Genomic DNA, 21,252 nt, shown 5'->3' with positions numbered 1-21,252 from the left:
GAAAAGTCAAGTAGGTCAAGGTTGACCGGATACTTGACTAGGAAGTCCTAACTGGGATGTTAGGCAGTTCGGAAAGTCCTGGTGAGTGAAACCAGGCAGTTCGGAAAGTCCTGGTGAGTGAAACCAGGCAGTTCGGAAAGTCCTGGTGAGTGAAGCCAGACAGTTCGGAAAGTCCTGGTGAGTGAAGCCAGGCAGTTCGGAAAGTCCTGGTGAGTGAAGCCAGGCAGTCGGGAAATCCTGGTGAGTAAAACCAGGTGAAAATCCTAGTGAGTGAAGGTAGGTGAAAGTGAAAGTCCGAGTGAGTGAAGCCAGGCAGGGGAAAGACCTAGTGAGTGAAGCTAGGCAGTTTGGAAGTCCTGGTGAGTGAAGCCAGGCAGATGGAAAGTCCTGGTGAGTGAAGCCAGGCAGTTGGAAAGTCCTGGTGAGTGAAGCCAGGTAGTTGGAAAGTCCTGGTGAGTGAAGCCAGGCAAGGGAAATCCAGATAGGTCAAGGTTGACCAGACATCTGGTGAAAAGTCCAAGCAGGGAGCTTGGCACGAGAAAAGTCCAAGTATGGAGACTTGGCACGGAAAGGTCCAAGCAGGGAGCTTGGCATGGGAGAAGTCCAAGTATGGAAGCTTGGCATGGGAAGTCAGAGAGGACTCGGTAGCTCGGTAGCTCGGTAGCTCGTAGCTCGGCAGCTCGCTCTCCGGACTAGGTCAGAGAGGGCTCGGTAGCTCGTTCTCTGGACCGGATGGAGTCGGAGAGGGCTCGGAAGCTCGGTAGCCCGGTAGCTCGGTGTCCCGGTAGCTCGTAGCTCGGTAGCTCATTCTCTGGACCGGACGAAGTCGGAAAGGGATCGGCAGCTCGTTCTCCGGACTAGGTCAGAGAGGGCTCGGTAGCTCGGTAGCTCGGCTGATCAGTCTGGTGACCGATCAGTAACCAAACAAAATGCTTCTGTGGATTATCTGATCGGTCTGGAGACCGATCAGAAAGCAAACAGAAGAAGAAGAAGGAGAAAGGCTGATCGGTCCAGGGACCGATCAGACTCCTCCTGGACCGATCAGGACATAGCCTGATCGGAGTGCTGATCGGTCCCCAAGACCGATCGAACACTCTGGACCGATCGGGAGATGTCCAGGCTTAGCCGTTGCGACACAACGGCTAGTTTATGTGTCTTCTTCTTCACAGGATATATATCGAGGTCTAGGGCCTCTACAAAAACAGTTCTTGCTCTTCCTCCTTACTGCGATTTGAGCTTTGCTGAGCTCTCGGTTTGCTGAACCTTCGCATGAGTTTCGTGCTGGTTTTCTAGCTGCTGGAGCCGTGAAGCTGCTGCTTCATCAACGGACTCCGACGAGAAGGCAAGCAAGTGTGTTTACAATTTCTATTGTTCGTGTTTGCTTCCTCTATTGTTGTACTCCTCTGTTTTGCTGTTGCAAAGACTTTGTGGTGAGGTTTCTCCACCCAGAAGGAGTTCATATTAGCCGGTTATCCGGGGGTTTCATCCACCGATGGATTGATAGGCTTCGTCCACCTTACGGACACGCCGAGGAGTAGGAGTTTCATCTCCGGACCTCGTTACATCGCTGCGTCTAAGGTTTGATCTTCTCGTTCTCGTTTCTATTATTGTATTTCCGCTGCGCTAACCTGATTTGTAGAAAGAAACGAACGATTTGGGACGGTTATTCACACCCCCCTCTCTAGCCGAGTACGACGATCCTAACAAGTGGTATCAGAGCGAGGTTGCTCTTCGACGGATTAACATCCAGGGGAGCACAAGCTAGAGAATGGATGGACTTGGAGAAGACATCACGATTCCACCCTTCTATGATCGCGACGACTTCGCTTTTTGGAAGGTAAGGATGAAGTACTTTCTTATGACTAACCTAGTTCATTGGAGTTGTGTGCAAGTAGGGTTTACCCATCCGGTGGATAAAGACGGAAAAACCCTAGAGAAGAAAAAGTGGACGAAGGAGCAAATCCACCAATCCACAATCAACGATGAGGTAACGAAAATTCTTGAATTTTCATTACCTAATGACATTTTGTGTAAGGTAGGTGGATATAACAATGCCAAGGAGTTGTGGAACAACTTGGCCAAGCTCCATGAGGGAAGCTCCATTTCAAGTCATGAAGAGGAGTCAAGTGAGCCAAGTAGCTCACATCATGGAGGCATGGATTTAGAAGTTGAGGACTACTCAACATCTAAAGAAGAAGAGGAGGAGAGTTCCTCTTCAAGATCGGAGCAAGAAGAAGAAGCTTCTATCTCCGGAAGGGATGAAGAAGAGAGCTCACATCCATCCTCAACCCTAGATAACTTAAGCCATTTAATTTCAAATAAATTACACATAATGTGCTTTGAGTGTAGGGAATTTGGGCATTACAAGAGTAAGTATCCAAAGAGGGTTAGGAAGACTCCACCGGCGCCAAAGGTCAAGGAAGCCGAAGTCCCGATACGCAAGGGCAAGGAGCACGTGGTGTGCTTCCAATACAAGCAAAGGGGACACTATAGGAGTCAATGTCCGAGGGGGAGGCAACCTCACAAGGACAAGAGACCGAGCATGTCAATAGGGGGAGCTAAGGCAAACCCTAAGGTAACATTTAAGTCTCATTCTTGCAATTCTAATAAGACACATGCTAGTAGTTTTATTGCAATTGCTAATAATGATAAGCATGTTAATTATAGGAATCAATATATGTGCTTAGGTGCTAAACATGTTAGCTTGAATAAGGACAACTCTAGAAATGTCAACCCTAGGATTAACTCATCTAAGGTTAAGGGAAACCTAGATAGGAATCCCAAAACTACTAGACATATGCCTAGGAGTACCTCAAAGAACAATGACAAATTAAAACTTGAGGTATTAGAAAAGGAGAATCAAGTCTTGAGGTCAAGACTTGATACTTTAGAAAAGACCCTTAAAAATTTAGAGAAGTCAAATATAGGGTCTAAGTGGCAAAAACCAAAGCCCAAGGACATGAAAGGTTTGAGTCACAAACCTAAGTCCCAAGTGGTCAAGCCCACTTATCACAATGTTTCATTAGATTATGGAACAAAATCTAGGGCAAGGAAGACCATCACCAAGGTCACAAGGGGAGTCACCCCTAGAGTTGATCTTGATGAGTCCCAAATGACCAAGGCTTCAAAGCCTAGGAGGGTCATTAGAAGGGTTGCTAGGGAAGTCATCCCTAGTGAATACTTAGTGAACCCAATGAGCTCCAATAGGTATTGGGTTCCTAGGAGTGTGATTTCATCACACTAGATGAGTTAGGGTGTGCCAACCTTACTTGAATAGGTAGTTAACCTAATCATGACAAAAGGTGGCACTTTAGGAATTTTCAAGGTGTAATCAAGCCTTGGAAATGAAATGGAAAATTATTCCTAAGGTGTTTAGGATGTGCCAATCACAATTAAAGAGTTTTCTAGGGTCAATCTAATTGGCACATAGTGATCTAAAAATCCTTAGTATATGATTTTAGGTCTAATACACTTAGGAATATGGATTTTATGGCAAAATGATCAAAAATGGCAACTAAGGCTAGAGTTAGGTATTTTCTATACCTTTACATATTATTTGCCATGTATTGTTTGTCATATGTCATGTCATGACATCATATTTATTTTATGATCATTTAAAATGTCATGATAATGCTTAGGTTAGTTAAATGTCATGCTTTATTTAAGTTTCATACTTTATGCCATGACATCATGACATTGGCACATGTTTCCATTTATGATACAATTATATGTCATGTCATCATCTTGCGCATTAATGATCAATGAAATTGATTTAAGGACTAAAACACAATTTGATATGGAGATCAAATTGTTATTTAGAAAAATGCATGAGAACTTAGCCTAAGATGACCTAAACTCATATCTCACATCAAAATTGACTTGGATGTGTTTGATACACCTTAGATGTGTGTGAGATATTAGGATCATGAGTTAGGATCAAGGTGCATAGTTCTTATACCTAAATGAGCCTAATTCGAAATTGGGGATCATAGGGAAAGCCTTTGTACAAGTCATGTACATTTAGCCCTAAGATTATGATCCTAAATTGAAGGGTTTAAAATCATTTCAAAATTGATTTGAAAAACCTTGATGAAGTTTTTCTAGTGATAGCATTCATCATTGAACAAGGTGATACAAAGATGAGTTAACTTTGAGCTATTTCAAAGACTTGTGAACTTTGTATCAAGATTGAAAAATGGAAGCTATTTTCATAGAAAACTATTTTTCCTTGATAGTATATGTTATGAGGAATGTATCCTCAAAGTTTTATAATTTCTGGAATTTTCTGGAATTTTGTAGGGGTTTCTGAATTTCGGAAGGAAATTCAGAAACTGATATCAGAGGTTGTGGACCGATCAGAAGGGAGTCTGATCGGTCCAGGTGGATCGGTCACCGTGACCGATCCGACCTGATCGGTCCGATGACCGATCAGGGCGTGCCAGTTTCGACTGTGCTGTCTGAAATTTCTGAAATTTCAGCAATAAAGTTGGAGTTTTGGATTTCTAAAGGGTTGAAACTCTCCAAGACATTGTTGGTGCAATGGTCAAGGGGGAGTTGACCTTTAGGGGGAGTTTTACCTATTGGTCAAGGGGAGTTGACCTTTAGGGGGAGTTGTCATGAGTGATATGGGATTATCACTAAATTAACTATTGACATTAGTATCAAGGGGGAAATTAAGGGTTTCAATGAAAGATATGGGACTTTCATTAGGAAGAAACTCTTGACCTTGATTCACTCTTTTTGATGTGTGTCAAAAAGGGGGAGAATGGAGAATGTCTAGAGAATGTTCAAGGAAGAACATTGGAGTTAGTGGGAGAGTTTGTTGATCACAACGAGTGAAGTTGTAAACAATGATAACTTACTCTTCAGGGGGAGAGTTTGTTGATGTGTGCCAATAGGGGGAGAATGAAGGGTTTAAGTTAGACCTTCATTATCTAAGAAGGAGGTTGTCTTCTTAGAAGGAGAATGTAAGGTTGTAACTTATGTTTCATTACCTAGTGGCATGAAGAAAGTTGAGGCTATTGGATTAGCCTAACTTAAAGGTATTGTCAAACATCAAAAAGGGAGAGATTGTTGGTGCAATTTCCAGTAGGTCAAGGTTGACCTAGTTGACCAAGCGTAAACCTTGGTCATGGTTTCGATGTTTGACAATACAGAAAGACATGTAGACATGGACAATGCAGGTGCAGTTGTCCATGCGGAGAGATACTGATCAGGGTCTGATCAGGTTGGATGAAGAAGAGTCAAGTAGGTCAAGGTTGACCGGATACTTGACTGGGAAGTCCTAACTGGGATGTTAGGCAGTTCGGAAAGTCCTGGTGAGTGAAACCAGGCAGTTCGGAAAGTCCTGGTGAGTGAAGCCAGGCAGTTCGGAAAGTCCTGGTGAGTGAAGCCAGGCAGTCGGGAAATCCTGGTGAGTAAAGCCAGGTGAAAATCCTAGTGAGTGAAGCTAGGTGAAAGTGAAAGTCCTGGTGAGTGAAGCCAGGCAGGGGAAAGACCTAGTGAGTGAAGCTAGACAGTTTGGAAGTCCTGGTGAGTGAAGCCAGGCAGATGGAAAGTCCTGGTGAGTGAAGCCAGGTAGTTGGAAAGTCCTGGTGAGTGAAGCCAGGCAAGGGAAATCCAGATAGGTCAAGGTTGACCAGACATCTGGTGAAAAGTCCAAGCAGGGAGCTTGGCACTAGAAAAGTCCAAGTATAGAGACTTGGCACGGAAAAGTCCAAGCAGGGAGCTTGGCACGGGAGAAGTCCAAGTATGGAAGCTTGGCATGAGAAGTCAGAGAGGGCTCGGTAGCTCGGTAGCTCGGTAGCTCGGTAGCTCGGTAGCTCGTAGCTCGGCAGCTCGCTCTCCGGACTAGATCAGAGAGGGCTCGGTAGCTCATTCTCTGGACCGGATGGAGTCGGAGAGGGCTCGGTAGCTCGGTAGCCTGGTAGCTCGGTGGCCCGGTAGCTCGTAGCTCGGTAGCTCGGTAGCTCATTCTCTGGACCGGACGAAGTCGGAAAGGGCTCGGCAGCTCGTTCTCCGGACTAGGTCAGAGAGGGCTCGGTAGCTCGGTAGCTCGGCTGATCGGTCTGGTGACCGATCAGTAACCAAACAGAATGCTTCTGTGGATTATCTGATCGGTCTGGAGACCGATCAGAAAGCAAACAGAAGAAGAAGAAGGAGAAAGGTTGATCGGTCCAGGCTTAGCCTGATCGGTCCCCAAGACCGATCAGAACACTCCTGGACTGATCAGGAGTGTGCCTGATCGGTCCAGGCCCTAGCAACACTCCTGGACTGATCAGGAGTGTGCCTGATCGGTCCAGGCCCTAGCCGTTGCGACACAACGGCTAGTTTATGTGTCTTCTTCTTCGCAGGATATATATCGAGGTCTAGGGCCTCTACAAAACCAGTTCTTGCTCTTCCTCCTTACTGCAATTTGAGCTTTGCTGAGCTCTTGGTTTGCTGAAGCTTCGCGTGAGCTTCGTGCTGGTTTTCTAGCTGCTGGAGCCGTGAAGCTGCTGCTTCATCAACGGACTCCGATGAGAAGGCAAGCAAGTGTGTTTACAATTTCTATTGTTCGTGTTTGCTTCCTCTATTGTTGTACTCCTCTGTTTTGCTGTTGCAAAGACTTTGTGGTGAGGTTTCTCCACCCAGAAGGAGTTCATATTAGTCGGTTATCCGGGGTTTCATCCACCGACAGATTGATAGGCTTCGTCCACCTTACGGACACGCCGAGGAGTAGGAGTTTCATCTCCGAACCTCGTTACATCGCTGCGTCTAAGGTTTGATCTTCTCGTTCTCGTTTCTATTATTGTATTTCCGCTGCGCTAACCTGATTTGTAGAAAGAAACGAACGATTTGGGACAACTATTCACACCCCCCCTTTCTAGCCGAGTACGACGATCCTAACAGTTCGGAAATTACTTGCTCCTACTCCACGGCGTGTCCTTGAGGTGGACGAACCCTTGATCCTTAGGTGGATCAGTCCCTGGCAATCTCCGGCTAGAGCTTCTCCTTCTCGGTGGAGCAAACCTCTCACAAAGGATCTCTTCCTCTTTACAAGATGAAGTTTAGGTTTAGGAGGAAGAGAGTGAACTTTGGAAGCTTTGGGCAGATACTAGAAGTTATTCAATGTGCATGAGTAACCTTCTTCATGCCCCAAAGCTCCCCTTAAATAAGAGGAGAGAGTTGATCACTAATCAACTCAAACCTGACACCATTCGACTGGTCCACACACCAGTCGACTGATGTGCCGTTGGACACACCCAACGGCTCTCTGCAGAAAGCCAATTTCTGCCAACAGCCATATACCAGTCGACTGGTCCTCGTAGTTGAGAAGCATAGAATCATTCTGTGCATTCTGTGAAATAGGATCAGTCGACTGGTCCAATGACCAACTGACTGGTCCCAGTACATTCTCACACACTCATCCTCGGAGTTGCCTTTGAAGTCCTCTTCCTCGGCCTTAGTCCCTCAGATGCACCCGAGCCTGCGGCTCCTCTCCGTGCCATCCTTCACGTTACCTTGAAGTCCACTTCCCTCGGCTCCACTCCATTGCTTCTCGTCCGGCGGTCCCTCATATATTTTCCACACCATCCTTCACTAACTCAAGGATCCGAGCCCTTGGATGAGCTTTCCATACTTGATCGCACCAACTTCCTCATGTGTTTCTCCAAGTCCTGCACGACTTAAACACATATCAAATACATATGAAAGTCTAACTTAAATTCTTTGACACACACATCAAAACCTAGGTCTATTGCACCAACAGCTGACTCGCCATTTCTCCTTCCTTTATTTTAATATTAAATAACTTATTTAAGAGGAGGTCGCGTTTTGTTACCTTAGCGTCGCTAGTTCCTTTGTGTAGCTTGATCAATTTGTCCCATAGCTCTTTCACGTTTTGATGTGGTCCTACCCGGTTCAACTCTTCCTTTGTCAGTCCACATTGTAGGGTGTTGAGGGCTTTGAAGTCCGTTGACGACTTTTTCTTCATGTCCGGAGTCCACTGTTCCACTGTTCTGGGTCCAGTGGAATTCTGGAGTTGTCGACCGACACCTTGTAGCCTCTAGTGACGCTGAACCATTGGTCGAAGTCTGTTCTTAGGTAGACTTCCATTCATTTCTTCCAGTACAAAAAATCATCCCCATTGAATAGGGGAGGACATATTGTGCTGAAACCTTCAATTTGAGGCATTTCTTAACCTGCACACAAGTAAAGAAGTAGACAAGGAAAATCCCAAGACTTGGTCTTGTATTAGTAGTGCGGGAAGAAATAAAAATAATATAAAAGCTGAATTAGTGTTGCACCAATTCAGATAACTTGCAATGAAAAATATTTCCAAAAAGGTAACAATACCAGTTTGGAATATTACGAAAAAACTGAAAATCGAAAAAAATGAAGAAAAGGTTTCACCCCCTTGTCTGATTGGGGTTGCACCAAATCAGAGCGATACTTGCTCTAATACCACTTGTTGGATCGAAGAGTTCGATAAAGGGGGGGGTGAATATCGATTTAAAAATATCGAGTAAACACACAGCGGAAAAATTGAAAGCAGAAAGAATGACACAAGTAGTTTTTACTTGGTTCGGAACCTGTGTCGACTCCTACTTCAAGACCCGCACTCGTTGAGTGCTTTCGTTGAGCAATTCACTTGTTCATTGGAAATTCCCAACGAAAATATAAATTCGTTAGAAATTTCCAATGAATCATTTTTTCATTGGAAATTTTCAACAAATTTTGATCTTCGTTGGAAATTTCCAACGAATTCTTCTTTTCGTTGGAAATTTCCAACGAAAAAATGATTCGTTGGAAATTCCCAACGAAAAAATGATTCGTTGGAAATTCCCAACGAATATGTATTTTCGTTGCGGAAATTATATTTTTGTAACTTTTGCAACAAATAATCATTTGTCACAAATTTGTTTGCAACGAATGTGTTTTTTGTTGCTAATTTTTGATAAATTTGGGGTTTGTTGTAGATTTTTTCTGTCGACATTTCCAATGAATATTTATTCTCGTTGCAAAATTTTCAATGAATTTTGCAACGAATATTATTTCGTTACAAAATTTCCAACGAATTTTGCAACGAATATTATTTTCGTTGCAAACTTTCCAACGAATTTTTAATTTTTTGTCGTAAATTTTTGGGACGGCGTATTTGCAATGAATTTTTTTTGTCGCAAATCCAATTTCCAACAATTTTTTTTTAAAAAAATTGTTACAAAATTTATCCCTATGTGACATTATTTTTATAGTGGTATAATACGCCTTTTAAATTTTTTAGATATTTAAAAATTGAGTCTCAAAATTAAAATATATTTAAGTCTTGATAGTGTTGATGATGCTGGGCGTTTGGGAGGAACGGTATTACATTATCCTGTCCACATCATCATTTAATTAACTAAATTCAATTAGAAACATTTTGCTCATATTCTATCTTTTACTAATAGTTAACATATATTACTTGCATACTTAGTCTATCTTTGACTCCTTACAACTAAAATAAAAAACGTTTTGAAATATAAGTTCATGAGTAGATCCACTCACATTAAGCCCACACTAAGCTATATTATATTATCATACTTACACACTTAACAGCAAACTTATCAAACCGCAATTACTAATTTAAACAAATTGATCAAAATTAAAATATAATGATTTTCACTGGCCATAAATCAGGAAGCAACAATTAGGAGTCTCCTTTGAAACTAAAAACTTTTAGATTTGAAATTCTTATTATCATCCAAAAAAAATCAATCTACTTTTATTCTAATGAGTTAGATTTTCTTAAAATATTACATTTGCATTTGCATCTAGTGTTTTGCTAGTCTTATGAAGCTGAATGAGTAATTGTTTAATTACTTAAACACATAATTGACTTAACTAGATTAATTGATTGACTCAGCCTAATAGTGTTTGATTACCTAAATCATTAATTTGACATGTACAAACTAATCGATATGCTTAAACTATCTAGTTTGACCCATCTACTCAACTTTACAAACTCAACTAGACATGTCTACCCAAATCAACTCATTCCGATTAACCTAACCTACCGTCTAATATTCAATTTGATCAACTTGTTTAACTTGATTGACTCTCCTATATCCCCATTTATAATACATATCCGCTTAAATCAGTTGGCTTGTTAGGACCAACCACCTATACCCGGAAAGACCAATTTGCTCAACTAGATTATATTCATCCACCCATTCGATATAAATTTAAGAAATGAAAAAAATCCTAGGACAGTCAAGAATAAAGGTATATAGATACATGTTCACAGATCATTAGTAGTGGGAGATTTATAACATGTAATTTATGCTATAAATCTCTCAGTATAAACCCCTCCCCCACTACATAGGTGGGATTTATAGTGTTTTTTATAAATCTGTATCAAAATTTTGGGACCAGGTTTATAAAAAAAAAGAGTGGAGAGAAGATAAAGAGAGAATTTTAAAAAATTGAAATTTTTAAAAGAGAGGTTTTATGATAATAGAGAGTGGTTTTTAAAAGAAGTAAGATTTTTAATTTTTGATGTGACTATGATGTAGCAGAGTATAAAGGTCTTTAAGAGATTTATGACTACGGATGCTCTTATCACATCGTGGAGAGGGGTTTATATTAAGAGATTTATAGCATAAATTACATGCTATAAATCTCTCACTGTAGATGTCCTTATGGATAGACAAGAATAAAGGTAGATAAATATATGAATTCAAAAATCATTTTTATTTTTTTCAAAAGAAAGTAATTTTCAAATAAATGTAATTTTTAATAAACATTTATACATATTTTAGTTACACTGTTTCGAATACTAAAAAATATAAATATATTTTATTAGAACAAACCAAACCTCAATCTAATTTCTTTCATATAGAATTTCTATTCAAAGCGCATGATCAGCTGATCAGAAGATTACAAACCATGCAACACTAGAAAACAAACACTCAAAAAAATAGAAAAAAAAAAACAACAGAGAAAAGGTTATATGCATTTTCTTGTATATTTTGATTATTACCAGATAATCACCCAATTAAAGTTATGAGTAAGAAAATATAACTTAATATTATTTGGTTTAATCTTTAAAATAATATTTTAGGATTTTTTTGGAAAAATTATTTTAGATAAACTTTATTGTCAATCTCGAAATTACATAAAATCTTCGCTTCAAACTTTAAAGTATTATATCCTAAATTTGTTGACGGGATGAACATACTCTATTACTTAAGAATTATTAGATAATCATAATTATACAATAACCTCCAATATTTGGAGCATTTATGCCCTACAACATTACTGCATCGATGAACAAGAGTCTAAAGATTTAAAAACCGACCATTTTTCAAATTTGATCCCCCGCGCGTGCACACTCATAAATCTCCCGGCGTTAATCATCAAGTTGGGTCGAGAAGAATGTGGTGCTAGAAGGGGCTGGACCAGCAAGATTTAAGCTCGACGTCGGCGCCGGCATAATCGCTGCAGTACCCGTCCTAAAATTCGATAGGGCGGAGGCGAAAATCTCATCTGAGGGACCGCCGTAGAGGCGGTACTCTTGGCTGGGCCTCGCTGGAGGAAGCTCCCGCAACGGCGCCCCCTAGAGGAAGAGGATCGCCACTTGCATCGTCGGCCTCAGAACGTAGTCGGGATACGAGCACCATAAACCCACCACCAGCAACCGCTTCATCTGGTCCGTACGTGTTGAACTGGCCGTTCAGTCTGTTAAAAGAAGAATAGAAAGAAGATAAAATAGGAGAGTAATAATTAATCTTATTGTTTGTTGATACTTGCCCTCAAGATAATACAATATATAGGGTTTAAACAAGTACTCGGTCAATTAACCAATTAATAAATAACAGAATAATTCTAAAAATTATTCTGAGAATTATTCTAATAATTATAACAGAATTATTAGAATAATCCTAAAACTAATTTGATTTGATGATTTGATCCGGTCAATTCTCTTATATCTCTTTTACCCCCCGACAAATTTAACGGGAGATCTTTGACGTTGAGTTTGCTTGCTAATTTGTTGAAACGTTGTCTGGATAATGACTTAGTAAAGATATCAGCAATTTGATCCTCAGTAGAGATATAAGGGACGGATAATTGTTGAGTTGCCACACGTTCACGAACAAAATGAAAATCAATTTCCACATGTTTTATATGAGCATGAAAGATTGGATTTGCTGTGAGATATGTTGCTCCAATATTGTCGCACCAAATTTTTGGTGCAATATTTGATGCAAGATGAAGTTCAGAGAGAAGTGATTGAAGCCAAATAATTTCAGACGTTGTATTTGCTATAGCTTTATATTCTGCCTCAGTACTTGAACGAGATACCGTAGGTTGCTTCTTTGAATTCCATGAGATAAGATTTCGTCCAAGAAATATTGCATATCCACTAGTAGAGCGTCTATCTTCAGGAGAACTTGCCCAATCCGCATCACTATAGGCATGTAAATCTCGAGACGATTGACGATATAAAAGAAGACTATGTAGAATAGTACCTTTGAGATAGCGAAGTATTCTTTTTACATTATCCCAATTTTGTTCAGTTGGAGCATGCATGAATTGACAAGCACGATTTACTGCAAAAGTAATATCAGGGCGTGTGATAGTGACATATTGTAAGGCTCCAACAATACTTCGATAAATCTGTGGATCAGACAGAGAAGGAGAGGATGAAGATGGAGAGTTGTTTATAGCAATTGGTGTAGAGACCGGACGTGCTCCATCCATTTTGGCTTTTTGAAGAAGTCCAGTAATGTATTTGTTCTGAGAGAGAAGATAGCCATCTTCATGTGGAATAAGCTCAATACCAAGAAAAAAACGAGCAATGCCCAAATCTCGGGTAGGAAATTCTTGATTGAGAAGACTTAATAAAGTTATGATGCTCTTGTGATCATTACCGGTGTAAGATATCACAAATTAAATAATAAATGTTATTGGACGAAAAATCATATTGGATTTTCCTGGAATTTTTAGAAATTTTCTGAGAATTTATCGGAGCTCGTATGACGGGTTTTGAGGGGATGAATTGACGGGTTCGGATAAAGCCTATTTGGGATATTCCGTTTAAGTGAGGAAATGTTTTAATTATAAAGTTTTCCTCCTCACCCGGATCCGTTAACCGTTTCCTTCTCTCTATTTGTTTTCCCTCTCTCGCGCTCACCCGACCCGATGCTTCCTCCCTCTCTTTCTCTCTCGCGCGCGGAGGACTCGACACCGACAGAGCAGTGCTGTTCTCCGGCGATCTTGTCTTGGTCGCGTCACCAAGGGGAAACGGCGCCAGATCTCAACGACTCCGACCATCTACGACGGAGCGATCCTCTCTTAGGCGGTGTTTGCGCGCGCGGTAGCGATTCGGCGGAGCTAGGGCACAGTGAGGTCCTGCCCAATTGAGCCCCTTTTCGCTTCTCCTCTTCGATCTACTCACTGGAGGGCGAACTGGATCATCACCAGTTGGAAAGGATCGCGCGACACCATTGGAGGCGACCGATTTAGGTAAGGTTTTGTCGGACAAATCTTATGGATTCAAGATTTCGGTTTCTATGAATTCCAATTTGTGATATCCTTCTGTTTTGGGGCTAGGGGAAGACTTCGGATCAACCTAGTGACAGATCTTCCATGAGCAAATCTTGACCTTCTTCCTCCTTGTGGTTGATTGGAGTTTCGGCTAAAGAATTAAGGTTCATTTGAGGTAAGTGTGATCTCCACTGTTCCGGCAAGATCAAGGGTTGATTAAGGGTATGATCTGATTAGTAATTAGCTTTGGTTTCTAATGTGGAGTGTTCATTGTGGATTAGGAGGTTGGATTGAAGGGGGCAGCAGGTTTACTAGGGTTTCGGCCAGGAGTTTCCAGCAGCCTACAGTTCTAACTCTTCAACTGTGGGTCAACAAACATTCATCCGGTTTTAGGTGAGTTTTTGAAGATTTATTACATGTCTATGTTTTAAATGATTAGGGTGATGTAGGTTGAATTGATTATGGATTTGATAAGTTGGTTTGGACGAATTATTGTGGATTAAGGATTAAGATTTTACTTCTAAAGGTGATTTCATTTCTACATTGGTTCGGATTAGTAGAGATGGGTTGTAGAAATTTAAATTTAAGTTGTATTGGATTTGGATCATTAGGTAGAGTTAAATATGATTGTTATTGGTATGTGTTGGATTAAATGATGGATTATGTAGGGTGGATGAATATCATGATTTCATGTTTGTCATTGGTACCATTAGATTGATTATTAGATGTGGATGTTTAGTTTATGATTAGAAGGATTTATGATGAGTTGGATTAGTGTTTGATTGATGATGAATTATGTGAGTTGGATTTAAGATGTGTTGATTAATGAGTTTTGGATTGATTAATAGATTATGGATTAAGTTGGAATCTAGAAGGAGTGTGATCAAGGATTATTTGGAGGATTAATTAGAGATCAGATTTGGTTGGAGTGATCCTAATTGGGTTAGGACTTTTATTTAGCTGTTTGATTCATATGAATTTATCTAAATGAAATATATGTATTGATTTATACAGGACTTTGATGTGGGATGTTCATCACGATGTGGGATTTATTCTATCATGATCGACAGATTTAAGGCGGGTATTTCTTCCTCTGCCTCTATGTAGATTTTCTTTGAGCTTAGTGCATGGTTGTTATTTGATGGATTAGGCTACTTTACCCTATATCGTGTTCAATTGCTGTTTTTCCTGCTTGTTACTTTTGCTTGAGCTCAAAGATGATCTATTTAATTCATATACAGTCTCTACTCTTGATATCTACTCTGTTGTGAGTACACGTGTAGAGTATGCCTTGTAGGGATTGTCAGGTTGTTGGTAGTACCATGCCGATTGGGTATATGATGTTGACTGTACATAGGTGGGGATGTGTTATGGGAGTCATCTTGTTGACCGTGCATTTACATGTGGTGTGTACATACGTATTTGTCATGTACTTTTGAGGAGTTGTGTTGATTGTATGTTTGGAGTATATACATATGTCTGTTGTATTGTTATTGGAGGATACATGTTGATTGTACTTATCTTTTGTGTACATGTGTCTGGTGGGATTATTGGAGATTTTTGGTTGATTATACATGTGTAGTGTGTACATATGTTTGGTGGAATACGTGGAGGTATCATGACGATTATACTCATGTTGGAGGTATTTATGAGGTTTGGAGTTATTACATGGATGATGATTTTATATATATATATATCATGTTCATCATTCATTGCATCTGATGACCATTGTCTCCCTTGTGGTGAGAGAGTCGTCAGTTGGTTGGGAATAACACCGCACACTCGGCCATTCATGGGTAGTGGTAGCTAGAGCAGTTGCCGCTCGTCCTGTCGTGCCACCCGATCACGAGGTTTAGTGAGATCCGGCGTTGTGAGCAGTCAGGGACCCTGATGCTATGTAGTTAGATAGCTACTAGCGGACTGTCTGCCTCGACCACTATATAGTGGGCTGGAGGGTAGTACAGTCGTCACAGACCCAAGCCTCTTGGCCATACAGGGGTCGTGGTGTTCGGAGAGGTGGTGGGGGTGACCATGGAGCGTGCATGCACTTTTGCATATGATGCACGGTGCATCTTGGGGTTATATTTGCATACATGCCTACTAGATACTAGTTGCATGTGTTTGTGGTATGTTGCATTTGTTTGCGATATGATTGTTGCATATGGTTGTCATACTGCATACATGTCATTTATTTTACATGTATATGCAGTCGTATTTATATTGCACAGGTGTCAGGGGTATGTCTGTTGCAGATCCGGTGAGTTTACTGACCATTGTACCATGTGTCGATTCCAGTTTGGGTATGTATCTGTCATTATGTTAGTTGGGGTTTATACAGTTTATGTCAGATTATTATGTCAGGTATGTTCAGATGCATTGATTATGATAGTATGATCGTGTTCTTATTCCCTACTGAGACTGTATACTTGTGATCTCCATGTTGTTTATGGACCATGCACTATCTTTTCTATTACCCGCTGAGTTACCTATACTCACCACCGCATGTATACATTTATGTTTTCAGGTAGCCTGTAGATGGTTGGTGTCGCTCGGAGTATCCTGTCTGCCGGGTCCTATGTCACATCCGAAGATCGCGCTTGCTTTCTTTGTATATTCTTTTCTTATTTTTGGCATTGTATTTGTGTATAGCCATGTGACTATCTTATAGTTTTGGTGTTGTATTTGTGTTTAAGCCGTGCCGGCATGCATTGTATCTATTTGTCTTGTGTGGGCTTTCCGTTTTCGTTTTTCCGCTGTGTTGGTTTTTGGTACAGCCGTGTGGGCTGTTTTATATATAACTGCGTGGTTGTGATTGTTTCATTCCAGCCGTGTGGGCTGTTATTATAACTGCGTGGTTGTGTATATAAATATTCCAGCCGCATGTGGCTGATGTATTTTACTTGTAGTGATGTTTCAGATTGTCAGCCGTACAGAGGAGGTGTTGTCGGATTTTTGTCTGACAGAGACTCCTTTGGGGCGTGACAACCGGTTATCAGGTTGTCATCCACATAAATAAGAAAAAATATCATAGACCCATCATTATATTTGTGAAATAGAGACGAGTCAGTCTTTGATCCAGAAAATCCTTGAGATTGTAACAAATTGGATAGTCGATGAAACCATGCACGAGGAGCTTGTCGAAGACCATATAAGGATTTCTTAAGTTGGCAAACATGAGATGAAAATTGTGGATGAATGAACACAGGTGGTTGCTCCATAAATACAGTTTCTCAAGATGACCATGGAGAAATGCATTTGAGATGTCCAATTGGCGTACAGGCCAATTGGAACTAACAACTATCGATAATAATAGTCTGACAGATGTAATCTTGATGACTGGACTAAAAGTGTCATTGAAGTCAATACCTGGTTGCTGACTAAAACCTTTGGCTACAAGTCGAGCTTTGTATCGTTCAAGAGAGCCATCAGCTCGATACTTAAGATGGAATACCCATTTAGAGCCCACAACATTCATTGAGGAAGTGCGTGGAACCAGACTCCATGTTCCATTGCGAAGAAGTGCATCAAATTCTGTAGCCATTGCACTACGCCAATTTGGATCCTTGTTTGCTTGCGTAAAACAAGTTGGTTCAATAGATTTTGAAGAAACCACTAGAGCCCATGGAAGAGGATATCGAGTCGCATTTGGTGGGCAACGTTCATAAATGTCACTAATGGGAAGCATGCGACGAGGAGCATTATTATCTGAATCACTTGTTGATGGTGATGAGGAAGTAGGCTGACATGGTGATGTAGACGACGGACTTGCATTATCCGAGGATTCAGAACTAGAGAGCATATTATCTTCGACCGGCGAGGCTTCCAAGATTGGAGCAGCATCCTGAGGTGATTCTGATGATATAGGGGAGTTATTAGAGAGCGGAGCAGGACCAAGGATGCCATCATTTCTGACAATATTAGGTGGTATTAAGAAGGTGCCACTTGTATCTGGAGGAGAGATCGAAGAAGATATTGAAAAAGAGAATAGAGTCTCATCAAAAGTAACATGTCGTGAAATACAAATTCGACCTGTTGGTATATGTAAGCAACGATAACCATGGTGCAAATTGCTATAACCAAGGAAAACACATTGTAGTGAACAAGAGTCAAGTTTGTGTTTAGAGTAGGGGCGTAACCATGGATAACATGCACAACCAAAAATTCGAAGGAAAGTGTAATTAGAAGTTTGATTATAAAGTGTTTCAAAAGGACATTTATGATTGAGCAATGGAGTAGGGAGTCGATTTATGAGATATACAGCAGTGGTAACAGCTTCATTCTAAAATTTATGTGGAACTGATGCATGATAAAGAAAAGCTAAGGCAGTTTCGACTATGTGTCTATGTTTTCTCTCAGCAGATTCATTTTGTTCTGGAGTGTGAGGACAAGAGACTCGATGAACAATTCCACAAGAGACAAGATGACGATGGAGGGCTTGATATTCGCCTCCCCAATCAGAATGAAAAGAAAGTATTTTATGATTAAAATATCGTTCAACTTGATTTTGAAATTTACAGAATATATCCAATAAATCAGATTTTCTTTTCATAGGATAGAGCCAAGTATATTTACTAAAATGATCAATAAAGGTAACATAATATTGGAAACCTTGGTTAGATAAAACAGGTGAAGGACCCCAAACATCAGAATGAATTAATTCAAGTGGGAAATTAGAAACATAATCGGATGAATAGAAAGGTAGCTTATGACTTTTAGATTCCATGCAGGCCCTACATGAATGAGATGGAGAGGAGGTAATGGAAGTAGGTAAACCATACCTATTGATGATTGACTGGACAATATGAAGAGAAGGATGACCAAGTCGAGCACGCCAAGCTGGTTTATTTGTGCGTTCACCAACAAAAGCTTTGATTGAAGAACTTTGAAGATAGTAGATGTTATTTTTGATTCTCCCATGAAACACAATAGCATTTGTTCCTTTATCTTTTATAAGATAATGCTTATGATGAAACTCAAAAATGACATTGTTATCAAGACAAAACTGACGGGTAGAAAGTAAATTTTTAGTGATAGATGGAACATGAAAGATATTGCGCATGTGAAAAGTTCGATTAGATAAATGAATATATGTGTTTCCAAGATTAGCAATTTGCAAACCTGAGCCATCGCCTACTTGAACCGTATCTGAGCCATAATATGACATTACGTCTGTAAGGATATTATAATCCGATGTGACATGATGAGTTGCTTCAGTGTCAATATACCAATCAGTAGATAAAAACTCTGGGGTTTTACCGCAAGTAGGCACAGATGAGAGAGCTTTAGGATATGCTTGTGAAATAGATGGTTGTCTTGAGACTGTAGAACCACCAATGGAATTTGAGGGAAATCTTTGAGGGCATAAATTTCTAGGATGACCAATGATGTGATAAATTTGACATTTTACGCGAGAGTAATCAAATCTTTTAGGGCATAGATTTCCAGTATGGCCAATGGTGCGACAAATTTGACATCGGACTGAATTTTGTTTTTTGACCTCCTTGATAGTGTTGAGTATTTGACATCTAAAGTAAAATAACTTATCTTGTAGAGAGACTGGATCGCCGGAATGGGGGGGCCTTTCGCCTGGAGAAACTCTTCTTGGAGGAAATAGAAGCCTTGGCTGAAGCAACCACTTGTTGTCGACGTCGAGGTTTGGTCGGCGTTTGGTGGACAGCGGCGGTAGCACAAAAGGAGAAGTCCTTTTGTCGTCTTGTTTTGCGGTTTCAAAAAAAAAAAAGGAAACTCCTCTTTTGTCTTGGGCGGCGACAGAAAAAGGAAAGGAAGAGGATTTGTGAAGGAGAATTAAGAGAAAGAGAAGGAACGAAGGATCATGGCTCTGATACCATGTTAAAAGAAGAATAGAAAGAAGATAAAATAGGAGAGTAATAATTAATCTTATTGTTTGTTGATACTTCCCCTCAAGATAATACAATATATAGGGTTTAAATAAGTACTCGGTTAATTAACCAATTAATAAATAATAGAATAATTCTAAAAATTATTCTGAGGATTATTCTAATAATTATAAAAGAATTATTAGAATAATTTTAAAATTAATTTGATTTCATCTAATCTAATCCGATCAATTCTCTTGCATCTCTTTTACAGTCTCGGGTCCGCCGCCGTCTGGATTTGTTCGTAGAGATCCCGAACCCAATTAACCAGATGATTGTCCACTTGTATCGATTTCCCACTTGCAATTTCCAACGCCACAATTCCGAAGCTGTACACGTCCGTTTTCCTACTAAACTGGCAATCACGAAGGTATTCAGGGGCGACGTAGCAGGGCGTCCCAATCACCAACGTCGTCCGCCGGTATTCTTCTCCCCGGTCAAGTTTCCTTGCCAGTCCGAAATCGCCTAGCTTGGCGTTGAAATTGGAATCGAGCATGACGTTGCTGTGCTTGACGTCGCGGTGCACCACGTTGGGCTGGCACTCGTGGTGCAGGTAGCGCAGCGCCGCCGCCAAGCCCATCGCGAAGTTGTACCTTCGCGGCCATGGCATACAATCGGCAGGGTCGTAGAGGTGCTTGTTCAGGCTTCTATTTGGCATGAACTTGTAAACAAGCAGGTACTCTCGGCGCCGTCGGCGGTGACACCATCCGACGAGCTCCACCAGGTTGCCGTCCCGCAGCCTGCTGATGATAGTCACCTCCGCGATGTACTCGTTTATGCCTTGTGCGCTGTCGCTAGAGACCCTCTTAACGGCCACGTCGCGGCTGTCCAGTCGGCCATTGTAGACCGACCCAAATCCGCCTTCACAGGCCACCTGTCGACGCCGAGAAGCCCATTCCTACCTTCTCCGGCAGGACATCTCGTAGGTCGACGATGAGAAATATTCCGGCGGCGGAGGCCGGATCCGATGCATAGCTCACCAGCGCGCTCAAGTTGTGGGTGATGGAGTTGTAGCTCACCCACGCCGTCGCCTCTCTGCCGGCCTTGATTTCGTCGTCGGCTTGCCACTGTGCCGTCACATTTGACACGATGGAGTCGACGTCGATCCCGATGTGAACGTAATTTGGGTCCCACTTGTTGGAATAGGTGTCGAACTCGACAGCCACCGTTGGGACCGTGGAGTCGGTGAGCGTTCCGTTTCTAAAGAGGCCGAAGTTGCCGCCGATGGGGTAGGGTGGCTTGCTGTCGTTGAACGGCGAGAGAAAGAAGGCCAGGCCGTCGGCGAACGCCGACTGGCCGAAGGAATTGATGATGAAGGAGAATCGGGTCGAGAAATCGATGAGCCTACGGTTTTCCGAGTTCCACAGTACCAGCGGCTCGCCGTATTCCACTCTGCCGGTGGCGTTTTGCAAGCGATACTGCGTGAGATTGATCTCTGAGCCGTTGAACGTTGCGTGGCTTTCATTGTATATCAAATTATCCTTCTGATCAAAACCATTCAGGTCGAAGGAGAGGGAGCTCGCCGGAGGAATTGGAATGATTAGAATTGAGAAGAAGAACATGAGACGTACTGAAAATTTTAAACTCAACTTGTTCTTCATCATTTCAGGAAAAATGCCTGATAACAACTCAAAAAGGAGACAGGTGCATGCCAATGGAATGAGAGCGTTCTACAAATAACACCAAGTGTATATCTACTGGCGTTTTAGAAAACCATGGGTGACGCATTTAATTGCTTCATTAACCAAGTGTTTGAGGATTTATCGCATTTATATTAATTGCTTGCGTGGATCCAGCAGTATGTATTATCATGATGAAAGAGTTTATTGAGTCGATGGAAAAATGA

General features: G+C 41.2%; 1 protein-coding gene across 1 annotated transcript; it reads right to left on the bottom strand.

The window, feature by feature from the left end:
- Nucleotides 1–19,614: 19,614 nt before the first annotated feature.
- LOC121999627 (L-type lectin-domain containing receptor kinase SIT2-like) lies at nucleotides 19,615–21,007 on the bottom strand. Its single transcript, XM_042554283.1, has 2 exons — nucleotides 20,387–21,007; nucleotides 19,615–20,304 (listed from the first exon to the last, which is right to left on the bottom strand). Exons 1-2 carry the CDS (start codon nucleotides 21,005–21,007, stop codon nucleotides 19,615–19,617), a joined length of 1,311 nt encoding a protein of 436 aa, XP_042410217.1.
- Nucleotides 21,008–21,252: the final 245 nt, after the last annotated feature.

This window comes from Zingiber officinale, chromosome 7A, assembly GCF_018446385.1.
Source record: "Zingiber officinale cultivar Zhangliang chromosome 7A, Zo_v1.1, whole genome shotgun sequence".
Classification (NCBI taxonomy): Eukaryota; Viridiplantae; Streptophyta; class Magnoliopsida; order Zingiberales; family Zingiberaceae; genus Zingiber; species Zingiber officinale.
The sequence above is the reverse complement of the archived record's forward strand: the minus strand, read 5'-3'. Positions and strand labels throughout refer to the sequence as shown.

Bases quoted from the DNA above. Each gene is read 5' to 3' on its own strand.
- LOC121999627 (XM_042554283.1), bottom strand. From the start codon at position 21,007: ATGAAGAACAAGTTGAGTTTAAAATTTTCAGTACGTCTCATGTTCTTC. The intron at 20,305-20,386 runs GTGAGCTATGCA...CGGAGAAGGTAG, and splicing joins CCCACAACTTGAGCGCGCTG to GAATGGGCTTCTCGGCGTCG.